The 24,085-nt window shown below is 51.1% G+C and overlaps 5 protein-coding genes across 5 annotated transcripts; 2 read left to right on the top strand and 3 right to left on the bottom strand.

The window, feature by feature from the left end:
* Positions 1 to 988: 988 nt before the first annotated feature.
* On the bottom strand, positions 989 to 2,584 carry LRP88_11589 (general substrate transporter; the record flags this gene model as incomplete). Its single annotated transcript, XM_083248015.1, has 3 exons — positions 989 to 1,138; positions 1,193 to 2,008; positions 2,096 to 2,584. 3 exons carry the CDS (start codon positions 2,582 to 2,584, stop codon positions 989 to 991), a joined length of 1,455 nt encoding a protein of 484 aa, XP_083095445.1.
* A 567-nt stretch (positions 2,585 to 3,151) lies between these two features.
* On the top strand, positions 3,152 to 5,989 carry LRP88_11590 (glycoside hydrolase superfamily; the record flags this gene model as incomplete). Its single annotated transcript, XM_083248016.1, has 5 exons — positions 3,152 to 3,414; positions 3,473 to 3,579; positions 3,635 to 4,043; positions 4,099 to 4,325; positions 4,377 to 5,989. 5 exons carry the CDS (start codon positions 3,152 to 3,154, stop codon positions 5,987 to 5,989), a joined length of 2,619 nt encoding a protein of 872 aa, XP_083095446.1.
* A 6,020-nt stretch (positions 5,990 to 12,009) lies between these two features.
* Positions 12,010 to 12,882, bottom strand: LRP88_11591 (zinc metalloprotease; the record flags this gene model as incomplete). The annotated part of the gene is made up of 2 exons (XM_083248017.1): positions 12,010 to 12,082; positions 12,134 to 12,882. 2 exons carry the CDS (start codon positions 12,880 to 12,882, stop codon positions 12,010 to 12,012), a joined length of 822 nt encoding a protein of 273 aa, XP_083095447.1.
* Positions 12,883 to 17,277: 4,395 nt separating this feature from the next.
* LRP88_11592 (uncharacterized protein) lies at positions 17,278 to 19,029 on the top strand (the record flags this gene model as incomplete). The annotated part of the gene is made up of 6 exons (XM_083248018.1): positions 17,278 to 17,571; positions 17,632 to 17,909; positions 17,960 to 18,253; positions 18,305 to 18,318; positions 18,380 to 18,524; positions 18,579 to 19,029. 6 exons carry the CDS (start codon positions 17,278 to 17,280, stop codon positions 19,027 to 19,029), a joined length of 1,476 nt encoding a protein of 491 aa, XP_083095448.1.
* Positions 19,030 to 22,066: 3,037 nt separating this feature from the next.
* Positions 22,067 to 23,392, bottom strand: LRP88_11593 (Gfo/Idh/MocA family protein; the record flags this gene model as incomplete). Its single annotated transcript, XM_083248019.1, has 1 exon — positions 22,067 to 23,392. One exon carries the CDS (start codon positions 23,390 to 23,392, stop codon positions 22,067 to 22,069), a length of 1,326 nt encoding a protein of 441 aa, XP_083095449.1.
* Between the last annotated feature and the right edge of the window lie 693 nt (positions 23,393 to 24,085).

Genomic DNA, 24,085 nt, shown 5'->3' on the forward strand with positions numbered 1-24,085 from the left:
GTAGGTCACAATGTTGTTTTCCTCCTTGGATGCATTGGGAGGCATCTTCAAGAGCACGTGTCGTTTGGAATTGTGCTAGTATCTTCCGTGGTATGCCTTGTCCTGCCACTGATTCCATTGGACCTTCTTGGGCGTCCGCTTGAGGTTTCGTGGCTTGCTCCTCACCAGAAGGCATGGCTTGCACGACGTGCGGCATCCCACAAGCTTGATTCGTGCACTAAAGATAGAACGCGTTCTCATCGATGGGTATATATCATTCCAGACGGACTAGGAATGGTTGCTAATTACGGGCAGACGCATGTCGTCAGCTACTGTCGGCCGCTGATTTTCTTTGGTCTCTCTCTCTTGACTTCTCTGGGGGAACAGGATGCTATTGGAGAGTCGCAGGCTTTTGACGAAGTACCCATGCTCTTGGTCTTGGTGATTGTTGGCCTTTCCATGTCGATGGATGTATCAGTATCCTGTAAGTGGCAACAACATTTAGCTGCTGCATCTACTGACGGCACACAGTCGCGGCAATGAGCATGTGCTCGGTTATTCCTCCGATTTTGTCCATACTCAGCCAGTCAATAAGTGAAATTCATGCCGGTTTTGCGGTTCGCATCTTGACCAGACTCAATGAAGTCGTCCTACCGCGTAGGTGTCCCTCTAATGCAGAAAAAGGTCATGCACACTTGGCTAACCAGGGGCGGCAGTTCTTTGGTCTTCGATTGTGCGCCAGACTTCAACCTGGCCCGAGGCCATTGGGGTTCTCTTGGCCTCGTTTGTGGGCTTGAGCGCTGGGAACATGATTTTGTATCATTTCCAACCGATGGCGAGCCTGATGTGCTGCATCATTGGCCTTGCCGCTAAGGTTACACTCTGGGGATTGTGGTGGATGATGAGCATGTAAAAGTCTGAGAGCATGACGTATATGTATGAACAATGGGTAAAATCTACGTAGTTCAATATTGGGAGGATGCGATGCAGTCCGAATGAACTCCTACCCTTACTGAGCCGTCAGAGACTTGACCTGAGTAACCTTTTCAACATGTGCGCTGTCCTCATCGTTCATCTCATGGACACCAAAAGCATCCCCTAGCTTTCCCTTCTCTTCTGGGCCATCAAGATCCACGCCGTCTCCAAACACCTCCTGAACCTTTTCCAAAGTAAAGCCCTTCGTCTCGGGGTAGAAGGATCAGAAGACGAGCACTTCTACCAGCAGCCAAACCACATAAACGAGGTAATACTTCCATCCCAAGTCGTCCATTCCAACGGGGTTAACAAATTGGTTGAAGAACAAGGCAGCCTTGTTCGCGAACAGTAGGATACTCAGACCCATCGCTCGAAGCCTGAAGGGCAAGATCTCGGTGGGATATGCGAATAGTAGTGGGTTTAGACACATGTTGAAGGACGCATAGTAGATGAAGATGAAAGCAAGCGCTGACTTGCTCGCTGCCTTTGAGCCATTCTCGTTGTACACGGCAATGCTCGCCGTGAGAGCAGAGAAGGTCACAAACATGGCCACACCACCACCAACAAACATCGTTCGACGGCCAACCTTGGTAGACAGAACGGCGGCGAATAGTGCAGTGACATAGTTGACAGTGCTGATTGTACCGGTCAGCATGGTTTGGTCATGCTGAGTTACAATGCCGATGCTGGTTAAAATCTTGGTGAGGTAGTACGACACAAGGCCGTTGCCACTCCACTGCCCAAAAACAGCCAGAGTGATAAGAAGGAACAGTCGCTTCCGATTGCCTGGTGTAGCGATGAAGAGCTTCAAACCCTGTTCCTTGACCGCTCGTTCAGCTTTGAGAGTCTCGTTCATTTCCCAAAACTCAGCCTGCACGAGAGGATCATTCCAATCCCCGTTTCCGTGGTTCTTAACCAGGATCTTATATGCCTCTTCGCCACGATCTTTGTATACCAGCCATCGAGGGGATTCATCAAGAAACCAGATGAAGGTAATCTGAATGAGGGCAGGTCCCGCTTGGAGAAGGGTCGGAAGACGCCATGCCCAGGCACTCTGGATGCGGTAGCTTCCAAAGGCTACCCAGCCTGCGAGGAGAGCGCCCAAGTAGAAACTCGTATTGTATAGGGAGCTGAACAAGACTCGATGTCGTGGATGAGCGAGTTCCGAGATGAGGACCGGGCCGGCTGCGAGGGCGAGTGTGATACCGAATCCGACGACTATCCTTCCGCCGAGGAAGAGACCAATGCTGGAGCTGGCGGTTTGCATGATGACACCGAGGATCATTATGAGACTTCCGATTATGATAGACTGACGACGACCGAAGCGATCCGAGATAAAGGCGGATAACGGGGTGGAAAGAATTGCGCCGAGGGGATAAGACGCGCTGGTAATGCCCAAGAGCGCACCCTTTGGGGAGCCGAATTGTTCCTTCCAAGCTTCAACACCTTGAAGACCGGTAAGAAGACTCGAATCGTAACCGTTGGTTGCGCAAACGACGAGACAGGCGGGAGCGAGAATGGAATAGAGGTTGATAAGCGATGGGGTGAGTGTAAAAGGAGAAGTGTGGTCCTGAGCTAGAATCTCGGCCACACTCCGAGCAGGACGACCTGTGGGAATATTGGGGGTCATTTTGGGCCGATGTCAATTGAACGGATGTCTGATAAAAGAAGAGGTTAGGACGTGGTTGCTGCGGATCAAAAGACCTGAGGTCGTAGGCGAGAAATACCTTTATAGTTTTGAACCACGTTCATCCTACACCACTCCAGCCTTCGACTTGATGATGGCCTCTAAACATGAACTGAATCCTGATGGTCGAGAATCTCTAGCGCGGATCAGAGAGTCCCGTGGTCGTCCCCGGATTGACAGGAGAGAGAACCTGGGGCCCCAGAAAATGGCTCGGTGGTAACCCTATGTTCCAAAGCGGTTAGGATGAGCAATGTTCGCGGAGAGACGGACCAGGTCCGACGCACCATCTTAGTCGCCGCATGAGCGGAGTCAGGTCCGTGTCTCCCCGTGCATGAGGTCTCAGCAATTGTGTCACCAGGGGTGCCATGACTAAATTGGGACGACGGTCATCCAGGTCTTAAAGACGGCCGGTATTCTCTTTTTGGTCTGGAGTACTTTTCAAGAGCTGACAACGCCTGAGCCCTCTTTCAGCTCAGTTCCATCCCATCTTCACTCATTTCGGACATCGCCATGACCGTAATCAAATTGCAGCCTGGGGCAGCTCCTAGTCTGGTCAACGGCAATGACACAAATCATGCCAAGGCTTGGGCACGAGAGAAACTGTCGCAGATGACCCTTGAGGAAAAGGTGATGCTGCTTTCTGGGGAAGATCTTTGGAGAACACATCCCATTCCTCACCTGGGGATTTCCCGCATCAAGACCTCTGATGGGCCAGTGGGTGTCCGCGGTGGCATTTTCACCGATGGAGTGAGTGCGGCCTCAGCACCAACAGGGTAAGAATAGTATTCTCTATGGATCTTATGACAGTCACTAACGAATCGACTTCTGCAGTGTCTCGCTGGCTGCTACCTGGGACAAGCAGGTTATCAAGGACGTCTGCCAAGTCCTTATCGCTGAGGCCAAGAGCAAGGAGGTTGATGTCTTGCTTGGTCCTACAGGTAAGTCATCACTCTGTTGCAGTTGTCCATGGCCACGCTTCTAATCAGCAATCAGTCTGCATTCCGAGGACTCCCCTTGGTGGTCGCAATTTCGAGGCCTACAGCGAGGATCCTTTCTTGACCGGAAAGCTCGCCGCCACATTCATCAATTCCATACAGGAGGCGGGTATCGGAACATGTGTTAAACACTTCGTTGCGAATGACCAGGAAACCCGTCGGTTCTTCATTGACGAAAAGATTCCCGATCGCGCTCTGCGCGAAATCGCCCTGCAGCCCTTCCAAATTGCCATGCGAGATAGCAACCCATGGAGTGTGATGACAGCTTACAACAAAATCAACGGCACTTTCTGTTCTGGTCATGAGTTTCTCTTACATGATGTGCTTCGAAAAGAATGGGGTTGGGACGGCCTCGTTATGAGTGATTGGTTCGGCACCAACAGTATTGTTCCATCTGTTAAAGCAGGGTGAGCTCTCAAGATGTGCCCCAATTGGGGAATATCAGTGGCTGACAAGTAGTAGCTTGGACCTCGAGATGCCTGGGCCAATCCGACGGAGAGGCAAACATTTGATCGAGGCTTTTCGTCAAGGATTGGTGGACGCATCATTCATCGACGCGTCAGCTTCGCGGGTTCTAGAGCTGCTTTACAAGACGGGAAAAAGCAGCATTCCGGACTGGAAGGAGGGGCCAGAAAAGGCTGATGATCTTCTCGAACACCGGAAGATCCTTCGTCGGGCTGGTACTGAAGGTATGGTACTCTAGAACCTCGACGAGGAATCTGCTCACAACCTCTCTCCAGGGATCGTTTTGCTCAAGAACTCTACCAATCTTCTCCCGCTATCCAATTTGAACGGCAAAACTATTGCTGTTATCGGCCCCAACGCTGCACGATCAGTTGCCACGGGTGGTGGAAGTTCAAACTTGGCACCTCACTACCGCACGACACCATATGAGTCCATCAAGACTCAGGTGATGGAGAAGGCCCCGACAGCCAAAGTTCAGACGCATGCAGGCATCCTCACACATCGCTACGTCCCTCTCGTCGATCCCGCTGTGATGAGAAATCCGGAAACAGGAAAGCCTGGCTTCTTGTTATCATTCTATCGGAACATGAGCCATAGCGGCGAACCCTTCATGGTAGAGAATCGTCCAAGCTCTTACCTGGTTTGTTATGACGGGCTCCCACCTGAGTTGACCACAGGTGAGCGGTACTCCTACAGGGGCAAGACCATGATTACTCCAAAGACCACGGGATTGCATGAGCTTTCTCTGTCTTCATGTGGTCCTGGCAAGCTCATTCTGGATGGGAAAATACTCATTAACATTGACCGACACTGGTGGTCCCCGAAGTCTGCACTCTTCATGAGCTACGGTTCGCCGGAGGAGAGTGTCAAGATACACATGCAAGCGGGTCAAGAATACGAGCTGGTTCTCGAGTCGATCAGTCGGGAGCCGAAGCCGTACGACCTCGACTTCATGGCAGAACTAGAACGTGAAGAAGTCCAAGATGGTGGTCGCATAGGATTCATGGAGAACCCTGGTGATCTCGAAAAATTCTTCCAAGAAGGAGTCAACATGGCGCGGGACAGCGACATCACCATCGTGGTGGTGGGCAAGGACCACGAGTGGGAGACTGAGACCAGCGACATGGTGTCGATGGACTTGCCGGGGCGATCGAACGAGTTCATTGCTGCCGTGGTCAAAGCAAACCCCAATACTATCGTCGTGAATCAGACAGGCAGTCCCATCACGATGCCCTGGAGTGAGCAGGTTCCGGTTATCATCCAGGCTTGGTACCAGGGACAAGAGCTAGGAAACTCTCTGGCTGATGTTCTTCTTGGGGCTACCAACCCGAGCGGCAAGCTTCCAATCACTTTCCCGAAGCGACTTGAGGATAATCCCTCGTATGGAAATCATCCTGGAGAAAATGACATCGTTCACTATGGCGAGGGTATTTACGCCGGCTATCGTTTCTACGATCTGCGCAAAATCGATCCCCTCTTCCCCTTCGGTGCAGGCCTCTCTTACACGACGTTCAGGTACAGCAATATTCGACTCAGCAGAGATGTGCTTCCCGCCAACGGTTATATTGAGGTCGCAGTGGATGTCGCCAACACAGGTGATCGTGACGGCAAGGAAATTGTTCAGTTCTATGTCAACCAAGTCAATCCTCGATTGGGAAGACCAGTTAGAGAGCTCAAAGGCTGGGACAAGGTTCTTGTGCGCGTGGGAGAGACAGTCACAGCACGCGCAACCCTCGATAAAGTGAGCGTCTCATACTGGGATGATGCAGTCGACAAGTGGGTGATTGAGGGGGATGCCGAGTTCCATGTCACGGCGGCCAAGGATTCGCGAGACAAGGGCGTAACTGCGACGTTCCGCTCCTCCAAGGCATTCCAGTGGATCAACTAATTCATTGCGGCTGCTGATGTAGAGGTTTAAAAAGTCAATTAGGATAGTAATTGCAATATTTCCCAGTCTCGCGCAACTGTAGGGGACATTTCCGTTGTGAGCCCCGTGATAATTTCTCTTGCCTTCCCTGCCATCTTCCAATCCTTAGGTAGCACGAAATGGAGCGTTTCCCTGCGAAGCAAAAGCGAAATTTGCACTTCGAGGGCAAAAAGACTAGACTCTGATTAGCATCAAGATGGTTTCTGGCTGTTTGGACCACACCTTCGGCAAGTGTTGATAGGATGCAATAGCAACGGCAAAGGTTCATGGAAGATTCCACTGTATAAAGTGCATCTGAACGCGCTCCCGATAGCCATCTGGGCACCGATCTGATCCTCCTCGGACAGCATGCTACCATGTTCACAGTGTAGCACCCTGTAGATGAATGGGCGGTGAATGATAGACTTGGCAGCGAAATATCGCGCCATGAGGTTCCCACGCAAACGTTCGTGGATCGGCCGTATCTGAGTAACGTTTTGGTCGTCGATTTGCTGGGCCTCCGAGTATGCAGAGAATTCGAGCCCAGATGGCAAACACATTCGCCATTCTTCGAGCTGACGGTCTTGCTCATGAATGATGGAGGGAGTTGCCGATAAGAACGCCGTGGGCTTTTCAGCCGATGGCGAATCGTGGCTCGGGTTTTCGCTATTCTGCTCTTGATAGGCCATCTAGTAAGCATCTACAGGTCAGACAGCCAATCATCCATGACATACCTCGGCTATACAGGTGGAAGAGAATCCGATTTAGAAGCTTTCTCATGGAGATAAGAGCGAGAAAGAAGAACTGGTATTTAGCGTAATGGGGGTCTGTTTCCGCACCAGGCATAAGCGGCAATGGTATGCTGCTGGCCAGCTTTCCCAAACCACTAGCTGGGAAGTCGAACTCGGCGAGGATTTGACTGTGAAGTTGTTAGCAGTGTGTTTGGTCCCCCCGGTTGTCCAAGAATACCTTTCGTGTAGATATGCAATCCAGAATAGTTGGCATTCCCGTGCCCCCAAGGTTCCCTGCCTTCAGCAAATCAGCAGTCAGTCGCGTGGAAAGGGGACTCAGGCTGGCATACAGGGGGACTAAGATCAAGATGGTGCAACAAGCCCGATGGCTCACTTGCCACGCATCATATACCCCAATTTTAGCAGAATAGAAAACTCTGAGGCACGCAGCCTCGTCAGCAAAGGCCTTGCTTGTCCAGATAGGTAAGTACATACCCCATCAGTAGTAGACACTCCACGCTGCTCCAGTTTGCACCTTCCAGATCGCGAAACATCTCATTTGCCAAATTGAAGAAACCGATACCGACGTCATGTTCAAGGCTTGAGCACCAGTCTTCGTCCCCAGAGTAGTAGGCGGCAATAGACTCTATGGCACAGACAAGCAGTACAGTGCATGTGCTGTGGTCCTTTGCAAAGTTTATCTGCAAAGCTTTGCTGAGGATGTCGGAGTAGAATACGTTCTCGTCTAAGATGAGACAAGACGGATGGAAGTGCTCAAAGTACGCCTTCGTCAAGAGGTGCACATCTGATAAAGACAACCCCGAAAGCCAATTATGATATCCTAACATCATGAGGCGGCGGGGTGGTGCCGTTGACTGGGACATCTTAGATCGCTTGATCTCGAGATGCATGGGGTATTGCAAATCAGGCTCGCTCAGTTGGAGGGGAGAACATGGCCAGGTGAGCAAGTGTTGCGGAGCTGTCGAGTGTCTCTGCGAGAGGGAAAGCTCCTCCCGGATCCGGCCCGTGTCAAGGAACGGGGTTGGAGCTGCGTAAAGCTCTCCACCCCCGAAGTTCATAGGACTGAAAGTAGCAACCTGGGTACTGGGACTAGAAGCCGGACGCGGAGTATCGTGGGCTGCCCGAGCCATAAAACCTCTAGACTGTCCTTCATTTTGCCGAGCGAATGCAGTCAAGATGTCTAATTTCTCATCCATGCGTTTCAGTGTCCCTTCCAACTCGGCAACCGAAAGATTCTTTCTAGGGGCGGCATTTCGTCAGTGCCTGTCACATCAAGGGGGTTGGTTATAATGTTGGCCTACTTTGCAGCAACTGTTTCGACATAGCTGCAGTCCAACCCAAGGCGAGCGCAGCGCCCACAGGATGGCTTATTCTCGTCGCATTTGGTCTTTCGTTTCCGACAAGCATCGCAAGCCTTTCTCGTGTCAACAGATGAGCAACGGCATGAGAGCGGTTGAGGCCGACATTGAGAGCTAATCGTCGGGAAGGGTTACCAGAGCCTTGAGCCTGGCCCGAATGGCCTGCCACTCCCCCCCACAACGACATTGGCTCTGTAGGTCGTTATATGGCGACTAGTCAAAAAATGTTGAACTGGCCGCTTGTTGGGCTTAGACCTGTCGAACCCAGAGGTCAGTTTGCTGACGCCTTACCACCAGTGTCATGACGGAAGAAGAAGAGTCGATACGCGCTTCCCCCTTTCTGGCCATGCCCTGAAAACTAGACACGTGACTTCACACGTGGTGCGAGCTCCGCAAACCGACTCTAGAAGTACCTAGCATGGCTATCTTCAGTTGCTGACCTGCCTATACTGCTCCATTACTTCAGCCACAATATCTGAGTAGCTGGCACTCATAATTTCCATCACATTCCCCCATTTATCCGTGACATAGGCAGCTTTGTGGGACTCTGAACAGGGCATATCCATCCCGACCTTTCTGCCACCCCGGCTCACTATTTTCTCAACCACAGCATCTACATCCTCAACCGTCAGAGCCATATGAAAGTATCCGCCTCGTCTGTACTGGAGCTCAAAGTTGCACTCCTCCTCCGGTGTTGGGTCTTGAAACTGGAAGAGCTCCAAGTCTGTAGGTCCTTCAGGACCAGCACCAAGGAGAGCTAGCCGCATCCACTTGTAACTAGGCGGGTAGATGGTAAAGATGGGGTTATCAAGTGTTTTGGATCGATCTAGTGTCAACGTAGGTATCAAGAGGGTTAGGTTGAAAATATCTGAGTACTACTCAATGGCTTCGTCGAGATTTGGGACAGCGATTGCCACATGGTTCACCCTGAAACTAAAATACTTAGTGAGAAAGACGAATAACAGAAGTAAAGGCAAGACGCACTTATGCTTCGACATCCTTGAGGTGCTAGTGAAGTGTTTGCAGGCGAGTTGGCCCTGAAAAGCTTACACAAATATGCCTACGGTAATTTCGGAGAAGAGTAGGTTAAGTAATGCATGGCTTAAGTATTACGGGTAAATGATGAAGTGAGTAAAGACTTGGACCAAGTGCCGCGGTGTCCGTGGTTTCCGCGGGTTTTAATACCATTACTCTCAACCCCGCAGAAACTGATGCAGATCACAAATGAGGCTATTGAAAAGAACAGATAACCGCAGTACTCATCCGTATTTTAAGCGTTGCCATTTCTTAAATCAGACTTGACATGATCCTCACATCAGCTAGTAGCCTTTGAGTTGCCGAGGCAGTAAACCACAAATAACCATATCAACCAAAACAGGGTGGCCAAGCACCCAAGGTCAGGCAAAATAGTGCGACTCTTCATGCAGATTGATTTCTAGGTAGGGTTGAATGGTGGTGTGAATCATTGGCAAACTATCTATACTTAAACCCGCCTGCTTACACACCCATTTCAGGAGTCCTGGCGTAACTGAGAGGTCCATCACTGGTTATTTGCCCATTGTATAGCAGGACGTCTCGAAATAGCATGAGTTGCTACTGGCTGGGTAATTCCGATACGCCTCAACCGCCCAAATCTTCACCCGTCGTGTCCAAGAGCGTGTTGTGGTTTCGGCGTTTACCTAATCTGGTTCAAGCGGTTGTTGGTCAGCACCACAGCTGAAGGATCAGCTGGAATACTAGGATACAGACATGACGTAGAGCTCTATTTAGTGACAAGATGTTGTTCCCATCCTTGCCACCATCCCATTCCCCAGTATGCTGTTCCGTATTGATTGGTCGTACAGACCAACAGCAGTTCGTGCCTAGTTTCGCAAATTGCAGGCGGACCTAGTTGATCCTTTGAGAGTAATGGAGAAAAGAGGTTCATCCCCCAACCGCAACTCTTTTTCTGCTTCTTACTCAAGCCATCTCACTTTTCGAGGCGATGGCAAGGCTCAAGATGATGTTTGTCAGTCTTTTTCCCCTGCTTCTCTGGGTGGCTCTGGTAGTCGCCCAGACATCGGACCCTGACACATTCAGAACCAAGCAACTACCCGTGCAGCCTCCTGCATTGAACCGATACACCTCACAAGGCTGTTTCAGTGAGCTCCCGGGCCAATTCACCTTCTTTCAGCGGACAAATATGGCCCCAAATTGGTGCTATCGCCAATGCAAGGGCCGGCAATACAGTGTTATGCTCCTGAATGTCGACAAGTGCTACTGCGCCGACAAGTATCCAACCGAACGGTCACTGCTCCCTGAAGAACGATGCATACTACCATGTTCCGGCAAACACCATTAGGTGTGTGGTGGTCCAGGAGCCTACAGCGTCTACAATCTGGGCATCAAGTTGGACGTCGAGCATGAGCCTCTTCCTCCCCCCACGGTCTCAGAGCACCGTCGCAGTAACTGCGCAGCAGCCTAATCGACTTGAAACTTCCGACCAGCTCGTCTCGCAGGGATGTTTCAAGCAGCTTCCCAAAGGCGCAGTTCGTACGACGTTGCGCGCGCGCAGCACAAGTGATTTTCTCAAGTCCTGTACCAACCTTTGTTGGATGAAGAGCAAAAGGATTGCCATGATCCATGGCTCTGAGTGTCACTGCGCCACTACCTACCCACCTAAGACGGCGTTGGTCAACGATGACTCTTGTGGGATCCCATGCCGTGGCAGCACTGATCATGTGTGTGGTGGCCATTCATTTATGTACACTGCGTACCTCACCGGGCTCTCGCAAAAGGCCAAGCATCAGGTTGGGTCTGTCGACGGTCCTTCTGAGCAGAGTCCCTTTATAGAGCTGACCTTAGTCCGGATGACTTACCATGGCTGCTACAACTCGCGCCCCAGAGAGTTTACCCGACGACCCAAGGGCAGGGAATCAACCAACACGGCTACTAGCTGTCCCCGGTACTGCAGACGCATGGGAAAGCCCATTGCATTGATGTACGAACAAAGTTGCTTCTGCTCGGATACATATCCCAAGAGGAGCTCCAGAGTGAAGGACGGGCAATGCGACATCCCATGTCCTGGATATCTGCCACAGGCCTGCGGCGGACGAGATGCTCATCTTAGCGTTATGAATACGGGGTTGCAGTCTCTCGTCGCCGATGACAAAGAGGATCACGAGTTGCCAAAGCTACCGTTCTATGGCTGCTTCGATGACACACCAGCGAGTTATAAGACCGTGGACCATAGGTCTTTCAACCGCGAAGCTCGGGGAGATTCCTGCACATACGCATGCGCCGCAAAAGGATATCCTGTTGCACTAAGACAGGGTGGTGACTGCCATTGCTCTCGCTCATACCCGCCGCCATCATCACGGGTCAATGAAACGCAGTGCCGGTTTGAATGTCCATTTGATGCCCGTGAGATGTGCGGTGGCCCCCTCGTGTACAACGTCTATCGTACGAGGCTAGACTGGCCTGTGGATGATGACCTAGAGGACCCGAGCACTTCTTCAGTGACGAGACCTTGGAAGTGTTCGCATCCGGTTATACAGCAAGTCAGGAAAACCGCCTCGTGGGTTATGAGTGAGGCTATGGTCATCATCTACCGTATCGAATGGGCTTTGTACGTAGTTTTCTGGGAGGTGAAGCGGCTGGTCACCAAAATTGTCAGTCCTTTGAGATGGATATGGAATGGGATCAGCGAAATGGTGGACCTTTAAGATTGGGTTGGAATGGAGACAACACACACGCGATTTTCCCTTGACCTGTAGCTAGCTGGAGGGATAGCAAAACCATTAGCGCTTGAGTTTCATGAGCTTATCAATTACACTCTTCATTTCATCATCAATTCGGCAACTAAGGACTATGTACACAAGTCGGTCAGGGTAGATCCACAAAACCTCTCTCTCTACTGGCGATAAGTCTCCCAAGCGGTGTGAATGCGAGTCTCTTGGCCGGGAGTAAACTCCTCATAGCAGATACTATGTCAAATTAGTCATGGCTAAACAAGAAGATGTATAGAAAGGCCTTACTCAGTGGAATAATCCATGTAGTTGTGGATGGGGTCATCGCCGGGCTGGTTTGGGCACGTATCCGAGCGGGCAGGGCAACCCGATGTCGACTTACCCTGGGCAGGGGTATCGCTGACAAAGTCTCCATTGCCAGTGCAGCCGTCCTGGAAAGTATGGAAGAGGTTGAACCAGTGTCCAATCTCGTGGACGGCAGTTCCACCCAGGTTGTATGGTTCGGCAGTTCCGCCGGGGACGGTTTGCGCATCAATGACGCAACCGTCCTTGATGAAGGTCGTGGATCCAGTTGTCACCCCAGGCTCGGGGAAGTGGCAGTAGCCGAGAGCCTCGCGGCCATCCAGCTTGGGAGTGTCAACAAAGTAGAGGTTGAGAGTGCTGTAATCTCCTTTCCGGAGCTGCCTCTTCATCGCAACCTCGCCGTTGCCAGCAGCCCAGTTGGTGTTTGTGGTGAAAGTGGTGCCCGCCAGCCTGAACGTCACGCCGTGGGGGCCATAAGAATCGTTCATGTATACCAGCTGGTCTTGTATCTGCTTTTGGGTGATGTACTTAGATGAAGAAGACGAGACAACATGGAAATAGGTGTCGACAGTGATAGAGGCCCTGGCGGCGATTCTGGCGGTTTCCTCAATGGCCTTGAGAGTTGCCACATTGTCCAGCTGTTCCTGTGTAGGATCAGAGACGGCGCAACGAGGAGGCAGGGCCAGGACACCAGCGGTGCCGAGAAGAACAGCGAGAATAGACTTGGAAACCATGATGAAAGCGGAGTAGTAGTCAGACTGAAGATGGACGAAGCTGAGATGATATTGTTCAAACGAGCCGTAATTCTCTCAGTATTTATATTCTTTAATATCTTTCAGTACTTATCGCGAGAACGGACAATTTGATGCCGTGCTAGACGAATAGTGTCGATCCTCGCCCTCTTTGTTGTGTTCAGCCGTGGTCTCTCGTATCAAAAACTATCCCTCCTGCCAAGTTGGAAATAGTCATAGCCAGGAAAGGCGTCGACATCACGCCAGAGTAGCTTCAAGAAGCGTCTTGTCGCCGCCCTTGTTAGTCCATAGAAAGCCCTGCTAAGTCCTTGGTCCAGGTCCAGAGCGTGACTATGCAAATCCACCTTCCGTGGAAGGAAGTGGAGTCCGCGCTCATTGAACGAAACCCTAGATAAACGAGAAGACACCTGCCAATCACGGACGAGGGCTTTTTGCAAGGGACGTCTTGGCAGCCTAGCTCATCGTGTCGATGTAACCTATCGTGGATGCCTCGGCTGTTACCAGTGCTATTAAAGGAGCGTGGAGTAGAAAACTCGTGTGGCCATTGAGAGTGCAAATGCTGTAATCTAATCTAACGGTCGAGGCGTGGGGAGATGTTTGAAGAGCTTCCCTATTGGGCACGCCGTCTTATGCTTAAGAGGTACGCTCCGGTTCGGAGACAGGGGTGTGTGCCGATCAATGCCCTGGTCAGGAAGACCCCGAACGGAGGCCAGGGCCTTTGAAGCACATGCGAGAAGCTCCGGAACTTTTGTCAAGGTTCTGCGATTGAAAAGTCAAGGCTGAATACTATCCGGCAGACTCGGACTCGTACGGGATGGCCTCAACTGGCTATTTGAAACGGTTCCAGATTTAGGCTCAGTTTACTACTGTCTCAATGAAGAACCCTGTCAGGCTACCGGTTCTCGGTTGACGTGTAGGGTAGGTAGGTGATCGACGACCCGGGAGTGATCATACAGGGCAGGCGATTCTGGCACAAGTTCTCATGATTGATATCAGAGATACCAGTATAAGATATCAATACATAATGATACTGTAAATTGAGGTGCATTTATGAGTGAATTTAGGGTGGTAGAAGCCCGTGATCATTTCGTAATCCTGCCTTGGTAAGTCGACCACTGGCATGTTGGTACTTGGTAACATTAGTTATTATCTACTGGGACCAACATTGTTAGATAAGAATTTGACATTTGATACATGCAAGAAAGAGACAGAGAAGCAAAACGAATAGGGGAAAATCTCATTTAGTCAATGCAGATGATCCCCCGACTTCTTCACCTCATGATCAGGCTTGGCGCCGAGTCTTGGCAGAGCGCTACCAACGTTTTTTTTTTTTGTTGTCAGAGACGTCTTGTGCACCACACCAAAACCTTGCAATCCAATGATATAGTTCAAATGTTCGATTGGTGGTTGTCATGGCCTTCTCTCAGTGACCATCTGTGATTTAGCTTATCCCTGAACCTCAGGCGCTTAGAACGTCAATCACAGGACGCCAGCCTCCATGTCCCTTGCAGGACGCGCCAAGTGGGTGACTAAGCGCTGTGGCTGAAACTCAATTTGATGGAGACCCGCGATTCTTGCTCCTCCATCCTACCTCACCCAACCTGAATGAGCTTGATATTAAGTCCTTTGACGCAATACCGAACACCGAATCGATGTTGAAGAGAAGCACTGTTGATCCCGCTGGGGACCTTGTTCTAGTCTCACCGTACGACCCTCAAACCGATGCTCCCTCAAAAACCGCCTCCGAAAAGGAAGATCAATCCAAGTCTGAAGATGAGGAGAAGGAGATGACTGCCCAGCTCGAGGACAGAGAGATATTAGTATCCTCCAAAATTCTCTCAAATGCATCCCCAGTATTTCAAGCCATGCTCGACGGGAGGTTTCTCGAGGGAGTTCAACTGTCCAACTCAAAGGCATCACCAGGCCAGGAACCATATCGGCTATTGCTTCCTGATGATGACTTCACAGCCATGCTTCTTCTATGCAGGATACTACATTTCAAGTTCAATGGAATCCCCGAACAGCCCCGAAGCAACTTACTTCTCGCCCTGGCTGGCGTGTGCGACAAGTACCAATGTACTCAGACTCTCAAGTACTGTGGCGCCCTATGGCTTAGAAATTGGACGTCTTCACAGCCTGATGCGGAAGAAGCGTCAATTGAAAACATTTCGCGTCTTCTCATCTTCGCTTATGTGGCAGATTTGCCGCATGAGTTCTGCGAAGTTGCGTGGACATTGGTTCTTTATCATGAAGGACCGATTGCAGGGCCCCAGACCCAGGCGATCCAGTTGATTGACCATCCTCTTCTGCCCAATGACGTTGGGAGTAAGAACCCGGATTCTCGAGCAAGTTCAAGGACTTGGCTAACTTCGACTCAGGGTACCTGGACCAGAAGCGACTTCAATTCTGCGAGGCCTATCACCGCGCCGTCACAGCACCGTGGACGACGTGGCAATGGACAAGCCTCACCTCGGGATGTTATCGTGCGAGCCATGCCATTTCAGAATATACCCTCACTCTCAGGGGAGCGGGAATTGTTCCTTACGAGCTTGACCTAAGAGATCATAAACTCAGAGACTTGCTCAAAGCTGCAAATAATCTTCCCCTTCTCGCCGTGAGGAGCTGCACGTCACGATACAACTGCGGGTGTTCCGGGGACCGTACAGACAGCCTAACGAGGGACCTGCGTGCTCTTGCCCGTAACATTCCTAAGCACAAGACGTGGTTCGGGTGTTTGGACTGTTTTAAGAGCGGAGACACGTCAAACAAAGATGGAAAATGTCGAATAGAGCACGGGGATATCTCCAATCTCTTGGCTTAACTGGCTCGCTAGATCAAGCGAATGTGTGCCAATTCATCTGAGGGCTACTCGGTTGTTGTATAAGCTCCTGCTTGAAGCAGCGGGCTATTTCTAGGTCTTTCGAGGGTTAATTACCGCGAGCTAGCCGGATTGATGAGCATGGTTGATGCCAGTGATCGTAGATAACTAGATGTTGCCCAAGAATACCTCCAGGGCTTTCGGTCTTATCCGCCCAAATAATCACCATGTTATAATCAGTCCGTGTTGTCGGGGACGCTTCACCCTTTTCGGTTCTTCGCTTCTAGCCTCGCTGATAGTGGTGCCTAGGCTTACCCGCAACATTAAGCAAGGCTCGAAGGCTTTAGTCCTTAGAGCGACCGCCTTTTCTGAGGAAGTCTTTCGGCATGCCGCCTTAGTCTGTGTGTTGGTTGAATCGACGATGGCGGACGCGTCCTACAACGAGCCTGCCCAGGCCTCCTTAATTTCGTTTTGGTTAAGCCTCCTTCAACATCTGCAGCCTCTCTAACTATAGGTTTACCGGCGGTTTGAACGACAAGTGTCGCTTTCGGCCTCGGATCAGGCTATTGTCCATGTATCAGAGACTGTAAGACGGCCAGAACATGGGTTTGCAATGTCATGTATAAGTGGTAGCAGGCGCTATGAGCGGCGCGATATATAGGAGCAACCCTCGGGTCTTAGACAAGAGAAATAATAAGAACAGTGGTAGTAAAAGATATGAGCCCCCAACCGAGATCGCCCCATGAGAGCAAGGCTCATCGCAAAGATCAGACTTGTGCCAGTGGCGCCCAGCGTCGGAAGATAGTGGATCATCATGGTGCAGGCCTGGTCCCAACCCCAAGTCTAGCCGTGCACGGCTTGTCGGGTAGTTACTCTTTTTGGGGCGGAGGCGCCAACAACTTGCTGATACTTGAGAGGATACGACTCTGTCCTTTGAGGCTACGTAATGTGAGAGTTTAAACATCACGTAAACGAATGACGTTAACCCGTTGAGGGATGTCTGTCCTCTCTGTGATTTGGATAGTAGCGAGCAAAATCTATCACCAATGGATACTTGCTCAACGTAGAACTCGACAGCAGTCGACGATTTAATCAACTCGTTGATGCCACCCAGCGCTATTGCAACACCGTACCTAGATACTGTACACAAGGCCATCGGCACATACACCTGTCGATCACAACGTAGGGGCCACTCAACACGGTCCGACGACAGACCACCCGACACCCCCGGGGGCAGACTAAGCCAATTTTGGGTCGGCTCTGCTTTGCGGAGAACTTCAGCAAAACTTGCCGACATGCTTACCGGCGAGACTCTCGGCGAGTCATTCCCAATCCCATACATACAGGGGCATCACCTTGGATAATATGGATCAAGGCTGCCAGCGGTGGACAACCCCGGATCGTCAAGCTCCGCACCCCCGGATTCTCCATGTCATTAGCGGTCTGGGGTATAGGGAATGCGGGGAAAGACCCAGAGCATATAAACGAGGGCATTGCAGCTCCGACCTGACCAGTCAAGCCATCATTGACTCATTCTCCTTGTCTCCTACAGCTTCACAATGTCGTCAACGAAGAATAACCCTCAGGCGCTCAGTTCCACACATCTGGAGGATGCCACCGACATCAAGCATGCTGCCGATAATAACAGAGTCGACCCAGAAGTCGCAAAATACGCTTCTGCGGCTGCCATCGAGATCGACAGCGAGACCAACAAACGACTGAAAAGGATGATTGACAAGCGAGTTCTGCTCGTCATGATGGTGACATACTTTCTTCAGGCACTTGACAAAGGAACAATCTCGTTTGCCTCGATCATGGGAATCGTGGATGATACTCGGCTCGTCGGGCAGCAGGTATGGCACATCAGCATGGCTCCAGTTTCCCCTCAGGAGGTTGCTAACAGAAATATGCAGTACAGTTGGCTGACAACCATTGTCTACATTGCGGTTTTGGTAGTCGAGTACCCAACGAACTGGATAATACAGCGAATCTCGGTGGCCAAATACCTCGCAGCCAACATCATTTGCTGGGGTGCTGTGCTTGCGCTCCATGCGGCCTGTCGAAACTTTGGGGGCTTGCTTGCCGTACGATTCTTCTTGGGAGCCCTTGAAGCTTGTTGCCAGCCATGTTTCGTGTTCCTTTCAGGCATGTGGTACCGCCGCTCTGAGCAAAGCACGACAGTTGTTCTTTGGTGAGTGGTCGGTCGGCTTTCCGATTTAAAACGCAGGCTAACCTCCAAAGGTATGCCATGAACGGCTTGCAGCAGATCGTCGGGGGTCTTTTGGCCTACTGTTTCTCGAACATTCCAGATAAATCCCCTATTCACTCTTGGCAAGCACTGTTTATAACCTACGGATGTATCACCATACTCTGGGGAGTCTTTGTTCTCTGGTGGATGCCCGACTCCCCAATGAAGTCCAAGTGTTTCTCTGAGGGTGATAAGAAGCTCATGGTCGAGCGCGTTCGCAGCAACCAAAGCGGACTCCAAAACAGAAAATTTCGAGTAGAACAGATTTACGAGGCTCTACGAGACCCGCAAAGTAAGTTTATCAAACATCTTGAATGACCATGACTGACATCAAATAGCGTACGCGTTTGGAGTGATTCAGATCTGCACCACCCTCCCCAACTCTGGCCTCAATGCGTTTTCGGCACTTCTAGTCAAGAGCTTTGGCTTCGATGTCCTCCAGACCCAACTTCTGTCCATGGTTTTGGGTGCTGTCATGATAATCATCATGTTCGGCGCCGTTTGGGTGGATCGAAAGACCGGACAGCCCATTTACGCCATGGCTGCATCGGTGATTCCGTGAGTTTTGTCCCTTCCACCTATGATAGTATGACATACTGACGGGACCCGTAGCTCAATTGCCGGCACTGTAGTCCTCATGACTGTTGAACGCACAAGCAAGGCCAACGAGATTGGTTTGCTCCTGGCCTACTACGTCACGATATCATTCTGGGCCTGTTCCGCCCTATGTCTCTCTCTAATCACTCGGAATGTCGCAGGCCAGACGAAAAGGTCCTTTGTTATTGCTACGAACTTCCTATGTTGGGCTGTAGGAAACTGTATCGGACCTCAAGTATTCCGCTCCAACGATGCCCCTCGATACTTTATCGCCTTCTCAGTCCACGTCGCTTGTTATGGCGCCCTAGGAGCAACATTGCTATTGCTACGGGCCTACTATGCGTATAGTAACAGGATCCGGGACAAGAGAACAGAAGATGGTGAGATTACCGTGGACAGTACGCTCGCGCATGGATTTGAAGACAAGACGGACAAGGAGAATTTGAACTTTAGGTATCACTACTAGGGGCCTCAGTTCGGAGGCGGCGCGTAGATGCTGTTTATGAAACCATAACTACTCCTTCTTTACGCATTTCATAGCTAAGTACCCAGTTATGTACAATCTTCAATTCGTTTACATCTTCCCTTTCCATATTCTATGCAATTTGGTGGTTACAGTAGTTTAATGCCAATCAGCATTGTCGTAGATATTCGTCGTCAGTCCCGGTTGCGACGGGTCCGACAACTTGACATACAAATCATGATGTTAGTCGTCGATCTCACCTAATTTGTGCGCCAAGGTAACACAATCAATAATCTGCTCACAGTGAGACCATATCCGCGCGCGGTTGCGCACACCGGGTAAGGAAGTTGTTGCAGGGTTGAAAAGCCACCATATACGCCTCCAGTCAGCCCCGTCTATGCCAGGCCCAGCTCTGCCCTGTTCAAGTCGTATCCACGCTTCTACACAGGCTCGAAAGGTGTGCCACTCGTGAAGCGACGATTCCTGTCTGACACGATATGGTCCGAAAATCTCGTCCCGGCGCAGGCAGTTGAGCGCTTTGGCGGCATTCCCAGCCCCCTTCCATCTCTGGATCCTCAGCGATGATTTCTGTCCAGAGCCTGTCTTCGGCCTCTTTGCTCTCAAGGCCGAACGGAAGCGTAGGGGGCAGCAAGCCGGGTGGGCATAGCGGATCCCACGTCGCTGGCCGGTCAGGCGACGTGGAGTATTCGCTGCCATCACAAATCTCCCACAACCAGTACATGTCCCGAAACACGCATGCTTTGAAGATTGGCTGCGCATGGTTGTAGAGCCTCCGACACGTCTTTGCCATCGTGTCGATGTCAGGTAAGTCAAGGAACGAAAGTTTATGATGAATGACCTCAGTAGGGAGAACGAGGAGCCTCGCGTTCTGCAGCTGAGCTTGACGTTTGTTTGCACGGTTCATGCAAGTCTTCAGAACCCGGCAGATGCCTGGGATCTCAACAGGATTTGCGGCAAGCCATTCATCCCCGGTGAGATGGTGCCACGGATAGTCCCAACGTTTACGGGCTCGTTCCACTTCCGGCCGCCGGAGTGGGACTCGATCCCCCATTCCGTAAGCATCTGGGCGACTCTCTATCTCATGCCAATACCAAAGCCCATCCAAATCAACACGGCCCAGTCGATGGTATGATGATTTTGCGTATATGTCGAGGCAGTAAGAGTGGACTGCCAATGGCCGCAATGCGTCAGACTCCTGCTTCTGTAAGAAAGAATTTCTTGGCGATACATCGTTGAGGGACACTTACATCGCAGCCCTCGCCGATGAACTCCCAATTGGTCCTCAATTCATGCAGCCCGTGGCGTGGCGGATAGAAGCACCGCCAGGGCTGGAAATGTCCGTCCACGCCAAAATTTGAGCCATTTGACTCCCCTGACAGATAGAATAGACTGCTTTGTTCGAGGAGCTGCTCGCTAACATCTGTCCTCCAATTTGACGGCTTTGGTATCAAGAAGCGGACGTTGCGGCAATTCTTCATTTGCGCTAGGCTTAGCACATGTCCGTTGATACCTCGTAAGCTCCGACATGTCGGCGAGGCAATATGCTCTGGCGGGATCTTGGATATGGAGCCGCGAGAAAGAAGCACTCGCTTTTCTGGAAGTTTGCGGTTGCCTGTGTAATGGACAAACCCTCTATGCCAGGCCCCGTGAGGCAGCCTCTCAGGCCTCGGCGGATCAAACAGGTCCGAGAGACTGTATTGCTTCGGCGTACCTTCATAGCTGCCACACTGACCATCGCCATCGTTGTCGTCGCAGCAAGACTCATCGTAAGAGCTTGTTGACGGCCCATTGTCAGAGTCCTCGGCTTCTAAACCTGAATCGTACTCCAGGGGCTCGTCGTGACTATGGGGTTGGCTATCCGGAAGCCAGTCGGGGTCGTCTTCATCGCATTCTGGCCAAAGAGGGAGGAGTTCAAACTCAGGTATCTGAAAATCGGCTGGAGTTCTATCTGCGGTCGTGCATTCTTGGCATTCTTGGTCTTGAAAATTCTCGCCCCAAGGTTCATCGAAGAAGCCTACATAATTGGCCCCTTGATAGTTCCAGGCTGCGCTCGGCGGCTCATCTGACGTGCGAATTCGGGCAGTAGCCATGTCGACACCACATATTTGACAGTCGAAAGAGAAGGACATTCTAGAGATCAGAAAGTCGTATTGCTTATAATGCAAAGACCTAAACTGTCATGGAACTCACTAGTAACAGAGCGCGTCACTAAATCAAACCCCTAAGCTTTTGAAAAATATACGGAAAAAGACAATGCCAAGGATGGTATATGAGGAGGTGCATGGGTTGCGTATTATACTCCCATGCAGAGGATATGGAGCTGCGAAAGGTACAGGCCTCGACGTTGCAGGTCTGCCTATCGAGCGAGACCTTGTTGAGAGAAGCCCAAAACCTCTCAACTAGCACTTATGCAGGGGGATTATACGAGATGAGGGGCAGCCTCGCTTGATCCACCCGTATACTCCCTAGCCTATGGCAACTTGGTGTTTTATTAGATCATCCTGATCAAATATGGGGGCAGGGGCCAAGATGGGGACGACTGAGAGGGATCAATGAAAGGTTTGGAAGGGTCCAGTCGTCCAGAAAAAAGCAGTAAGATCACACAAAGTGTAGGAGGGGTGCAGGCTATTGGCATAATATGATTGACAAGGCTAACTTGGCTTCAGGTTTCGGATAATGAATGACAGAAGAAGGTGACAATGTCTCCAGCAAGGTCTCGATGTGCCCAGAGCATCATCGAGAGCTGGAACAAAGCTTCGGATAGCTCCAGCCAGCGTCCGGATGGGAGGACGAATTCCCATCCATCTTACACCGAATTATTGTCCTCTCCAACGGGTGTGTCTTCTTCGGAATCACTCTTCTCATCACTCCCACCACTGCTCACATAACTTGATTCGTCGTCACGCAAAAGCAGCCTTATTCGCGACTATGCAGTTGGGTCACTGCAATACCACATTTTATTTTTTAAAGAACTCTGATGAAGTTAAAGCGAAAGTCCAAATTACTATAACATCTACAACTACCAGCGGACTAGCTCCTGTACCTTGACGGGCATGCCTGACTTCATGGAGTGATTAGCTCCAACTCCCACAAGGACAGCGTTGCCTCCATCACGAATAAAGGCGGCGCGATCGACATCCCCCTTTTTCTCACCAAGGAGCACATCCCGTAGCAAGATGGGATCACCGCCACCATGAGTGCCTTCCTGCTTGACAACATCCACCACATACGGCTCGTCAAACATGGGATAGACGACAATCTTGGTCTGCTCGACGCCTCCCTGGATATACTGCTTATCCTCACCACTAGGATCCTTCGTCACTGGAATGCCTGTCGGCGAGTAGCCACTCTCGACAACATTGATCTCAAGGCGACCCTTGGTCCCGTTAAAGACGCATCGATATCCCTCCCATGGTGCATACGCGTAGGTGTTGTATGTGAGAACAGCACGGTTCTTGTACTTGATGATCATGGAGAGGTTGTCTTCGATGGTGATGTCCTCGCCGAAGCAGTTCCTGTCTCGGATGTAGCCATCTTCATGCTCTGCATCCAGGTATAGCTTCTTCATCCGCTCGTTATCACCGAGCTGGAAAGCAAAGGGATCCTTCTTCGCATCTTGGTTGTTGAGGTATCGTTCTCCGAGGTTCTTCTCACCGCGCTTTTCGGCATTCTCCTTGCCGTAGAAACGTAGGGAGCCCAGGCAATACACAAGCTCAGGCTCAGTGTTGAGCCAGAAGTGGACCAGGTCGAAGTGGTGGATTGACTTGTGCATCTGAATGCCACCACTGGTCTCCTTGTGTCGGTGCCAGCGACGCATAAAGTCGGCTCCGTGGGGGCAATCGAGGATCCAGTCCATATGGACAGTCGAGATCTCACCAATGACCCCAGAGTCAATCAATTCGCGAACCTTGGTGTGATGAGGTGCGTATCGATAGTTGAACAGAACGCGAACCTGTTTTCCAGTCCTCTTTTCGGCATCGATCATGGCCTGAAGCTTCTCTTCATCGATAGTCATGGGCTTTTCCGTGATCGCATCACAGCCCAACTCCATGGCTCGGATGCAATAGTGGTGGTGGAAGAGGTCGATGGTGGTGACAATGACAACATCAGCCTTTTGTTCTTGGACCATCTTATCGAAGTCGCTGTCCTTGTAGGTAGGCACGCGCTCGCCTCCAAGTTCTGCGATATGGTCGTTTGCAGCGTTCATGCGAGTCTGATTTGTGTCGCAGATTCCCACGAGCTTTGCAACATCCTTGAAGTCTCGGATGATGCTCTCGTAGTACATGGACGAGCGGACGCCCATGCCCACAATGACATAGCGTGTGATAGTGGATGAAGGAGACATGATGAGGACTGGGATGTACAAGTAGTGTTAATCAATGACTGCACAATGAGCTGATGAACATAAACCCCTGCTGAAGATGTCATGGATCTTTATATGCCACTTCAGAGAGAAGCCTGTTTGTACCCCGCGTTGCTATCAGTGGGGTAATTGAGGCCGGCCAATCCCTCCGGAGCGCCTCTGCCATCCGTCAACACATGAGAGGTTGTTAGCACGCAGATCCAAGTCGATCCAGTCATGCATACGTCTCATCGGCTGCACTCCTTGAGCGGTTGAGTTGCCGACCCAACTTGGGTTTAGCCCCCAAGTTGATGGGCCGGATTTCCAAAACGGGATCGGGCTCCAAATCCTCGCTCACAGGGGGAAGGGCTTCGGTCTTGGTCCAACAGCCCATCATTGCAGGATGAGATGAGCAATTTTCGCGTAAAGCATCGAAGTATTTGCTACTGTAGTCGAGGTTGCCATGCATAAGGACCCTGTTTGAAGCGAGGCCAACCCTCTGCTCACCCAAATTGACTGTCAAGTGTCATGATTTCCCAGTACTCGGCTCTCGGAGCGGCATCTACCGTTTTCGGAGCGGCCCCGCACCCGGGAGCTACTTTTGCGGGCCGACCATGCCCGGTCGGGGGCGGGGAAGCTAGCCCCTTTACGCTTCCATCCCGAGCCGCCATCTCTCCACTGTCATCAATGCCGCCT

This window comes from Fusarium phalaenopsidis (assembly GCF_050370095.1).
Source record: "Fusarium phalaenopsidis strain FUZ10S chromosome Unknown contig_32316, whole genome shotgun sequence".
Taxonomy (NCBI): domain Eukaryota; kingdom Fungi; phylum Ascomycota; class Sordariomycetes; order Hypocreales; family Nectriaceae; genus Fusarium; species Fusarium phalaenopsidis.